Raw genomic sequence first — 11016 nt, forward strand, 5'->3', positions numbered from 1 at the left:
TGTCGGTGCCCATGCCCTCCTCTCTGACCTCTCTGTCGGTACCCATGCCCTCCTCTCTGACCTCTCTGTCGGTGCCCATGCCCTCCTCTCTGACCTCTCTGTCGGTACCCATGCCCTCCTCTCTGACCTCTCTGTCGGTGCCCATGCCCTCCTCTATGACCTCTCTGTCGGTGCCCATGCCCTCCTCTCTGACCTCTCTGTCGGTGCCCATGCCCTCCTCTCTGACCTCTCTGTCGGTACCCATGCCCTCCTCTCTGACCTCTCTGTCGGTGCCCATGCCCTCCTCTCTGTCGATGTCGGATGTTTTAGATGATATGATGCTGATTTGTCATGCAATGTGCACTGTTATTTACCACAGTTATAATATACTTAAGCACTATTGAGAAGTATTCATAGGAACATTAGATTATTAGGAGTATTAGTAATATGATCTGAAACCACATTTATCCAAAGATGATTGTAAACGAATGACTTATGAAGATGATTTAATGACTTAATGTTACACTCAGTATACCTGTTTAATGATTATTTACATAAATATACTTATATAGCATGTTTAAGAATACTTTTTGAAAGAGTTATTGTGTCATTTTTCTGTTTCTGTCTTTTCTAAAGCTCATCACGATCAACTACATTCTTGAATGCATATTGATTCATGGCATATTGTTTTACAAAACATTGTTGTGTGTAACTGATAGAATTGATAGTTCATGTTAATTAAAACAGCGTAAAGGGCCACAACACAAAACAGGGAACGTAAATCCCCTCTGGGTGACAAGTCATCTTCCTCGTCTCAACCTCTCTCTTGTTTCTCTTTTGATATCCTGATTTTGTCTGACGCTGCACCAAGGCGATACACGCTGCAGCGCCGCCTCTCTGAATGATACGCTTACGTCAGTTTTAAGGGGACACGCTCATACACGCAGGTTCTGCTGGGCCCCCAGTGAACCAAGTGCCCTTAGAATCGCCGGCTCGAACCTCTGTGTAATTGTTGCTTTCCTGACCCAGAATGTGACATTATTGACAGAGCGCTGAAGATCACCCTGAAATATAATATCATCATAGGTGTGTGTTAAGGAGTGCAGCGGAGCAGCAATAAATATATATAAAAAAGTATTTCAAACCCGATGGGACACACTTGCTGTGAGTTCAGACCCCCAGCTCCTGTGTTTCTGTGTGTTTCTAGTCTCTTGCTACGAGGACATCAGGTGTTTCTAGCTTTGGTTGCTCTAGTAACATTTAAAAACAAACCCCTGATATATTTGAGATGTGTCTGTGAAAGTAGATTTTACTTTAGACCGGACAAACAGGTGATTAGTCTGGGACTAGATTTAAGACTTGTTAGTGAAACTGGGACATTAAATGAAGAATGACTTTATCTTTGATTAAATGTTGTAAATGTTGAAAACACGCACTTCAGCTCAACACATCTCCAATGGTAAAACATTTACTACAAACCATTAAAATAACATCAACCTACACGAGTAGTATTCAAAGTATTATGACTGCATTACTCGTCTTGAGTGACATCATGATTCATCAGCGTTTATTCTGTCATCTATAGTGGAATATAGTTTAACATTGTTTTACACTATAACATGATGTTCTTTCTATCACAGATGAGAAGAGATCAAGAGCTGTGACGTCCTTTTCACACATTGAAAACCAAACAAGTTTCAGTTTCAGACATGATTTGAGTGTTCAAGATCATTTAAATTTACTCGTAGTGAATTCTGGGGAGCACAATTTGTTTATCCAAAACATGTCCTTTAAGTGAACACCTGTGATGAGCACAACATGATGTTCCTACTGAAAACAAACACTGGAAACATTCAGAGATCAAACTCATGTTTGTAAAACCGATTTAAAAGAATTATAGATTAACAAAAGACAGCAATGTTGAAAAGATGAATCGAGTACATCATTTAGCTTTTGGACACATAACACAATAAAATTCATACACTTAAAAATTCAAGCGCCATAAACTTAAAGTGATCTCTATGATGTTGTTTTGCAGTAAATAATAGTTCAACTTATTCAAAGTATAATAATGATGCAGTTTAAAAAGCATTTTCCTGTTTTCTTCTGTGGAGAATCAAGTTCATTTAATAGTTGGTCATTCAGGTCTTTCAGTACGTGTGTTATAATATCATTAAAGATCTCTGGGTTTATACTGTACTGTCTGTCTGAAAGTGTCTTTATTCTGAACACATGATGACACATGGTGAGTTCAGAAGAAGAAACATTCTGTCAGTCTTTCATTGACTTCCAGCAAAGAAATGAATCAACACAAAAGTTGTTTTCTTTGTTAATCTGAGATTTCCTTGTGCCATGGATGATTCATACCATCTTCATGATCCCAGATTTTACTTGTAAATAAAGATGCCAACGGCACTCCTGGGCGTCAGCATGTCGACGACTTAGGAACTCAATTGCTTTCAATTGCTTGCTTTAAGCGTCAGAACCTGTTACGTCATCTCAATTTCTTCTTCTTGCAGTTCCATGGCGGGCAGCACCAACGTTTAGGTGCATTATCGCCACCCACTATGTCATATTCATCTGATGAGAACGAAATACTAAATCAGTTTACTTTTATTGATTTGTAACGGCTTGAAATATTGTCTGAATAACTCTACTATCTCCAGCAACATTTGAAGAATACTATGAACTTCATGTTTTAATATGTAGGTAAATTTAAATTACTTTTTTATATTCGCAGATCATTATGTTTTTAAAAATATAAACATTCTGATTTTATTGTCAATGGTTTTGTACTAAACCCAGACTATTATAAATAAAGTGCCTGAAAATGTTGCAATGTACTAAAAAATATATTTCTCACATTATATCTTACATATAACATTTACCAAATCATGATGTAAAGTTTCCAAAAAATTTTAATTAAACGCAATAAAAAACTTAATGTTCCAATGTTTGATACAAATATTTACCATATATAAACAGGCATTTCTGCAATAACCAAAAGGCATTTAATTCAATTTTGAAATCAGATGAATAGTTATAGACATTCTGAACAGGTGCCATAGGTCCTTATGGAAACTCTAATATCATGACACATGGATTCTTATTCTGTAATGTGATTGGCTCCCAGGTGTCCGTTCATTTCTTCCCACTGCAAAATAGTATAATATACAACTATAATTTAATTTAATTATATAATGTACAGGTTTATAGAATAGGTAACATGTAAGTATAAGTTTAAGAATTAAAAATCAAATGACATCTTGAGTAAATGAAAATAAAATAATTTGTTTATCATTATGCATTCAAGATGAATAATCCTTATTGTTAATAATATACAGTGGATGTCCTTTCTCTTGAAAATTGTATACTTTTTGAATACAAATATAATTTACAACCCCATTTACAAAAATCTTTTATCTTCATATACATTCAGAAATGTACAGAAACAGAGTTTCATACAGCAAGACAATTCTGTCATGATTCTGCCTTCTCTTGTCTTGATTTTCTGGTCTTGGGGCAGAGTCATAACAGACCCATGTGTTTTATGTGGAGAGAAACATATTATTGTCAATCAGGACTTAATATGCGTTCTCTCCAGTCTCGTCATTTGGCCCCGCCCCTCTCATTCCTAGTAAAGCTTTCCACCTGTGTCTCATTCCCCACACCTGCCCATCGTTATCTCCTTTGTTAATCTCCCTATATAATACCCTCTTGTCTATTGTCTTGTGCTTGTTGGTTGTACATGTTTCCTGTCCTGTATGCATATTGCAAAGGTCTTTGTTTGTCTTCCTGATTGTTTATTTTTGCCCCCCATGTGGGAAGTATTTGTTTTCTTATTAAAGTCTGTTACCCCGTATTGCTGCCTGCGCTTGGGTTCTTCAATATACGTTTCATGACAAATACTGCAAACAACACGTGTGTTTCATAAAGACATAAACTAAATAATTGTTGACTGATCTTATTTGTATTGAGCAAGACTTTAATGTGTTGAAGAAAAGCTCAGAAGACTGTGAGCAGGATCTGAAGATGCAGCAGAAGACACACAACACCTGATGATGTGTCACTTTTATACTCAATACACACATATGAGCAGTTAATAGAAAATAAACAAGTGTTAATAAAAATGAGGAAATATAAATCTCGATGGATCGTACATGTTTAAAATGTGATGCTATTAAAAGAACTTAATATGATCAATATATCAACACACTAGTGTTGTTCTACACACTTTATCTCAGGCTTTGACACACAACTACACAACACAAACACAATGAGGCGGACTATAATGACATTGAAATGATGACATCAGCAGTGATGTAAACACCATCAATAATAGACAGAAATCACTGAATGAATGAATCAGATAGAAAGATTCCAGTTAAAGATGTTTAACACAAGAACCTGTAAATAAAACAAAGATTCAGATGAAATAATCGATATATTTGATTACAGTTTATAGTAAAGAACAGGTGTGTATTTCCCAAAAGCATCATTGGTTAACTATGGTTTCAACTCTTCAGATTGTTCTTATGAATATACGTCTTCAGTCTCAAACTGTAGTGACACATGCAATAGAAATCTGAATGAAACAAACACATCAGCATCTAAACTTCATCTGTGAACCTTCTGGATATCTGTGTGTTACACTAAAAGTCCTTGACTAAAACACTACATTATGATTTACTGTGAACACATTTGATCTGTTGATCGGTCGAGATGTAACGTCTCGGTTACGTATGTAACCTCTGTTCCCTGATGGAGGGAACAAGACGTTGTGTCGAAGCCGACAGATGGGGTTCGCCCTTGAGAACCAGTCATCTCTGACTATTTTGAAAAGGCCAATGAAATTTGGCGAATGAAATTTGCATGCCGGGCCCCGCCCCCGGAAATCCGGGTATAAAAGGGGAGCCGGCGTGCTCATTCATTTACCTTGTGTGCTGAGGAGCCTAAAAGCATCTCGTGACTGCTGCAGCGGACGGCTATTGTCGTGGCAAGAAGGACACAACGTCTTGTTCCCTCCATCAGGGAACAGAGGTTACATACGTAACCGAGACGTTCCCTTTCTGTCGGTCTCTCGACGTTGTGTCGAAGCCGACAGATGGGGTTCCTATGGAAAACGCCACGGCAATAGTCGCGTCACAATCTCCAGCGAAGCGACGTTGGCCAGCCTAGGCGAGTCAGACGAAGCGCTCTCGCGAGATTGTAACCTTCCAGTAGGTAGACAGGGAGACCCAGAGCTTCCAAGAAAAGATGGGTAGCCCCTGCCCTCTGTCAACTCAGACGGCCCCAATGGCGAGAGCCGTCCGGCCCTAGGACCACTGGGTAAGCGCTATTCCCTCAAGGGGGAGGTGCGCTACGGAGACCACTTCCCACCCTCGGGGGGAATACAGTGGAGAAACAGCATGGTCTTACCGGCAGGGAAGAACTCATGGGAGGTATGTGCGAGAATCCGCAGGGTGGATGCTCACCCGGGGAAGGTCACGAGTTCCGGGGGAACAGCTCATGACGGAATCTCAGACGGAACCACCCTGCTGGGGGGTTACCACGTCTGGAGCACTGAGGTCGGTTAGAGTCACACGTAGATAACTCAACTTGTGCCCGCCAAAGGTGGCAGGCTGCTCCGCCCAGCCCGCTGCCTTGAGTGCTTAGTGATGGATGGAATGCCTATTCTTCGCCCGAGGGGAAAGAAGGGAGGCAGATGATTGCGCACTGACCCCCCCCAAGAGGGGGGCTGGCGCTTGTCGCAGGCGTACCTGGTCTTTCCTGGTGTTATCCTGCAAGACTCGAGCTGACACCGGATCCACGCGGAGGTTGTAGAACCTCGCGAAGGTGTGGGGCGTAGCCCAACCCGCAGCTCTGCATATGTCTGCCAGAGAGGCGCCCCGAGCCAGTGCCCACGAGGAGGCAACACCCCTGGTGGAGTGCGCCCTCACTGCCAGCGGGCACGGGCAATCTTGAGATCGGTACGCCGCCATGACGGCGTCCACGATCCAGTGCGCCAGTCTCTGTTTGGAGACAGCTTTCCCCTTCTGCTGACCTCCAAAACAAACAAAGAGCTGCTCAGAGCCTCTGAAGCTCTGCGTGCGGTCCACGTAGAGGCGCAAGGCGCGTACTGGACACAACACGGACGGGGTTGGGTCTTCCTCCCCAGTGGGGAGCGCCTGCAAGGTCACCACCTGGTCCCGGAAGGGAGTGGTGGGAACCTTGGGCACGTAGCCGGGCCGAGGTCTCAGGATCACGTGAGAATCACCGGGCCCGAAATTTAGGCACTCTGTGGACACGGAAAATGCTTGCAGATCCCCCACCCTCTTGATGGAGGCGAGCGCCGTCAGGAGAGCCGTCTTCATCGAGAGATGAGAAAGATCGGTCTCTCCGAGGGGCTCGAAGGGAGGCCTCTGGAGGCCCGCCAGGACCACATTGAGGTCCCAAGAGGGTACGGAGCGCGATCGAGGTGGGTTAAGCCTCCTCGCGCCCCTGAGGAACTTGATGATCAGGTCATGCTGCCCTAAAGGTTTTCCAGCAACTGGTTCGTGATGAGCGGCGATAGCGGCTACATACACTTTCAGTGTGGACGGAGAGAGTTTACTCTCCAACCTCTCCTGCAGGAAGGACAGCACGTGCCTGACCGAGCAAATCCGTGGGTCTTCTCTGCGAGAAGAACACCAAGACGAGAAGAGGCGCCACTTAAAGGCGTACAGCCGCCTCGTGGCAGGTGCCCTAGCCTGAGTGATGGTCTCCACCACCGCGGGGGGTAGACCACTCAGGATCTCCTCGTCCCATCCAGGAGCCAGACGTGGAGGTTCTAGAGGTCTGGTCTCGGGTGCCGCAACATGCCCTTCCCCTGAGAAAGAAGGTCCTTCGTCAGGGGAATCGGCCAGGGGGGAGTTGTCGTCAGGAGCATCAGCTCCGAGAACCAAGTCCGGTTGGGCCAGTACGGCGCAACTAGTACCACTTGATGCTCCTCTTCCCTGACCTTGCACAGGACCTGTGCAATGAGGCTCACTGGGGGGAAGGCGTACTTCCACTTGTCCCGTGGCCAGCTGTGCGCTAGGGCATCCGTGCCGAGGGGGCCCTAGGTGCCGGAGCACCAGATCCCTGTGTGTACACAACAGTTCTCGCGAGTGTGCTAAGATAAGCCAGTCGTCGAGATAGTTGAGTACCCGCACACCTCTCTCCCTGAGGGGAGTGAGGGCGGCTTCCACGACCTTCGTAAAGGCACGTGGGGACAGGGACAGACCGAATGGGAGGACCCTGTACTGATATGCCCGCCCCTCGAAAGCGAACCGCAGGTACGGCCGGTGCCGAGGGAGAATCGAGACATGAAAGTACGCGTCCTTCAGGTCGATAGCCACGACGGACGTCAAGATGCGCCTCTGCGTGAGCATCCTGAAGGGCAGCTTCTGGAGGTGCTTGTTCAGGGTACGCAGATCTAGAATGGGGCGCAACCCTCCACCCTTCTTGGGGACGATGAAGTACGGGCTGTAGAACCCGCTGGACATCTCGGCCGAGGGGACGGGCTCGATCGCTCCCTTCACCAGAAGGGTTGCCACCTCCTCCCGCAGCACGGGAGCATCTCTGCCTCTGACCGAGGTAAAGAGGATGCCCCGAAACTTGGGTGGAGGTCTGGCAAACTGGATCGAGTATCCGAGACGGATCGTGTTCTCCAGCCACCTTGACGGTCTGGTGAGTGCTAACCAAGCACTCAAAGACTGCGACAGGGGCACTAGAGGTACGATCTGCTTCATCGCCCCTGGGGAGGGCGGTTCGCTGGCTAGCGGGGCCGGCTCCGCTGATTTGCCTGCCTGGCGGCGCAGCTCAACGCACCGTCGAGGTGAGAGTGCTAAGGGCTGCGCAATTTTATACTCGGCCTTGCGTGTCGCCACAACGCAACGTCGAGTTGCCGGGGCCCGGCATGCAAATTTCATTCGCCAAATTTCATTGGCCTTTTCAAAATAGTCAGAGATGACTGGTTCTCAAGGGCGAACCCCATCTGTCGGCTTCGACACAACGTCGAGAGACCGACAGAAAGGGAAAGTGTGTTTACTCGCCTCCGTCCTCCTCGTGTTCTTCTTCTTGTTTCTGGGGTAGTTGTGTCCAGGACAGATTAAAATCAGAGATGTTTGATCCCAGAACAGACCGAAGCTAAAATACATCAAATATTTCAATCCACACATGAAACATACTGTCATTTCTCATCTGTCATCATCACTCATGTCATATATTTACACACATCAAACACTCTCATATATCACTTCTGTCTTCAATCATCACATTTACTTTTCTATCTTAAGACTCTTTTTCTCACCTGATGGAGGATTCTGTTGCTCTCAGCAGCTACATCACCACTGGAGGAAAACTTCAGCCGAAGAAAGGTTCTTCTCATGCGGACTAAAACAGAAAAAACTAAATCCACAATCATATAGAAATAAATAATTATAAAAAAATCTAACTTTTCAGTTCTAGTTTACAGAATATTCTATCCGAAATTACGTTTTCCATAGACCTCCACTTCACACAGAACGAGAGTTGGTGAACTTCCAGTCATGACCACATTCACATAACGTCCCTCCATCCCATTACATGAATAACTGATGGTTCGACCAATCAGAAAACCAGAAGTCACGACACATCTAGAGAGAGAGAATCAATGAATCTCTACAGAGCTGTTTAAACAAATCAATCAATGAAAAGTGTTGAAGTGATTTCATGCAGAACTTTACATGGGATTGTTGTTTCCATTGTTATCCAGTGAGTTTCCAATACGAATCTCTGCTTCATTGATTTGATCTTCATATCCATCTGATCTAGCGGTGATGATCACTGTACTGATGTCATAATAATCCTGAAGATCCAGCCTCCACCATGGGTTACTATCAAATGATGTAGAAGAGCAGTATGAAACATCCTCTGGGTCTGGTCCGTGTCTGACACCATCTATGGCATGTAGAGCGGTCCAGGTTCTATATGTTGATGATTGTGTCGCTGTTCCTTTAAATGCTAAATTTTCTACAAAATATATACAGTGAGTCAGTCAGTCAAGAATACAATGTTACAGAAATGTAGTTTTGATTGATACTCCAGTGATATTGCATTATTAATCAATCAGTGTAATATGTCTCTATATCACTACGGTTGTGATAAGACCAAAGGCACGAGGCTGCACAGGAGACAATCACACCTGCTGATATAAGAGCACTATCACACGACTATGAGAGTGATATTGCATTTATACAGCAGTAAAGTGTGTAGATAAATCACAAACAACACAGAGGCGTCTTTAAAACCCTCTGGTTTTTAAAGGAAATGGGAAACTACTTTCTTTCGCTACGAATTTCTGCTCAGCATAACAGTTAAACAAGCATCTGTGTCTAATTCCAAATCGTCACGTCTATTCAATTTGCACTGTGCTGCTTCAGTGAAGTTATTGGCGAGAAATAACGAGTCAGGGCGGGCGTGTGAATGAAAGAGAGAGAATTGATAAAAGGCAATCACTGAGAATGCCTCATTTCCATCACACTGTGGTACTTTCCATTGCTTTGTCATGTAAAAATCCTCTTGTTACAGTAACAAATTCCGCCTACTGTGTATTGCTCTAAGAGACACTGCCAAGTGAGCGTTTCATGATTCTGACTTAGCTTAGTGGCGGATTGATCAAAACGGTGAAGCGTGTCCGTGATGATACTGGCGGAATATCGTCAGAAATTACCTGTTCCATAGACCTCCACCTCACACAAACTGAGAGTATATCCAGTCTGGACCACATTCACATAACGTCCCTCCATCCCATGACATGAGTAACTGATGGTGTAACTATTTTGAAAACCAGAAGTTACAGTACATCTAGAGAGAGAGAGAGAGAAAGAGAGAGAGAGATCATCACATGATTACATTTTCTGTCATGGTTTTGTGAGATTAATCTAAACTAAACATGGTCGACATTGTGGTAAATCATATCTTTAGTTAAAAGAACATGAATTGCTAATATTTATTATTTTCTGATATTTGTCACATTTTGAAGAATCACTTTGATACGTTTGGTGTATCCCCTGACAAATGAAAGTGAAAATGGACAATCAACAATATGGACAATTGTGTGCAAAAATGCCTTTTGATGAGGTTTACTTGAGTGCAAATGTATATATGGAAGTGATTACATGGGATTGTTGTTTCCATTGTTATCCAGTGAGTTTCCAATACGAATCTCTGCTCCGTTAGTTTCAAAGAAATATACGTCTGATCTAGCGGTGATGATCACTGTACTGATGTCATAAATATCCAGAAGATCCAGCCTCCACCATGATTTACTTTCATCTAATGTATGAGCGCAGGATGCTGCTAAACCTGAGGCATATCTTACACCATCGATGGCATTTTGAGCTACCCAGAGGGAAAGTGTGGATGACTGTGTAGCTGTTGCTTCCAACGCTAAATTCTCTAGAAAATACATATTCACAGATAGTTGATCAGTCAGTCTGCACATATACTGTATAAACACATCTGTGAGAATCAACTCAAAACCATTTAAATTTCTTAAAGGTCCAGTCAGTAATATCTAGCGGCAAATCAATATATTGATTATATAACAACTCATAAATTATGGCAGAATCAAACATAAAACATTTTAAAATCAAGATTCACAATTTTATATTTATATGTTTTTGCCTGTAAAGATTTAAAAGAATGTTTTACCTTCTAAACTACCCGGAATGAAAACAAGACCTGTTGAGAAAGTGTTTTACACTGATAATCAGACAATCACTTAAGTTTGTCAAAAAGTGTTTAAAGCATTAAAAGTCTTCAATAATTCATACTGTAGTGTTAAAGATTTAAAATGTTTGTAAACATCATGTTTGTGTGTTCTCTGAGATGATGATGTGATGTGAGGTTTACTCACCAGAAAGTAAAATGAGATGAATGAGTTTGTCCATGTCGCTGCTGAACAAAAGGAATATGAGAATAGAGAAGAGAATTGAGTTTCTTATGGGTTATGAGCAGAACTTACCTCTGGGGTCACAGATGAAGATTCACTTC

The 11016-nt window shown here is 43.2% G+C and overlaps 1 protein-coding gene across 1 annotated transcript; it reads right to left on the reverse strand.

Moving 5' to 3' along the window:
* Positions 1-3949: 3949 nt before the first annotated feature.
* On the reverse strand, positions 3950-10413 carry LOC306894187 (fucolectin-like). The gene is made up of 7 exons (XM_079456509.1): positions 10140-10413; positions 9692-9825; positions 8706-8991; positions 8476-8615; positions 8291-8373; positions 8034-8127; positions 3950-4386 (listed from the first exon to the last, which is right to left on the reverse strand). The coding sequence occupies exons 2-7, from the start codon at positions 9765-9767 to the stop codon at positions 4364-4366; spliced, it is 702 nt and encodes a 233-aa protein (XP_079312635.1). The 5' UTR covers positions 9768-9825; positions 10140-10413; the 3' UTR covers positions 3950-4363.
* Positions 10414-11016: the final 603 nt, after the last annotated feature.

The sequence above is a fragment of the Barbatula barbatula genome, assembly GCF_947034865.1.
Source record: "Barbatula barbatula genome assembly, chromosome: 1".
Classification (NCBI taxonomy): Eukaryota; Metazoa; Chordata; class Actinopteri; order Cypriniformes; family Nemacheilidae; genus Barbatula; species Barbatula barbatula.

Bases quoted from the DNA above. Each gene is read 5' to 3' on its own strand.
- LOC306894187 (XM_079456509.1), bottom strand. From the start codon at position 9,767: ATGGAGGGACGTTATGTGAATGTGGTCCAGACTGGATATACTCTCAGT. The intron at 8,128-8,290 runs GTGAGAAAAAGA...GATGTATTTTAG, and splicing joins GCAACAGAATCCTCCATCAG to CTTCGGTCTGTTCTGGGATC. The intron at 4,387-8,033 runs GCGAGTAAACAC...TTTTATTTACAG, and splicing joins AGAACACGAGGAGGACGGAG to GTTCTTGTGTTAAACATCTT.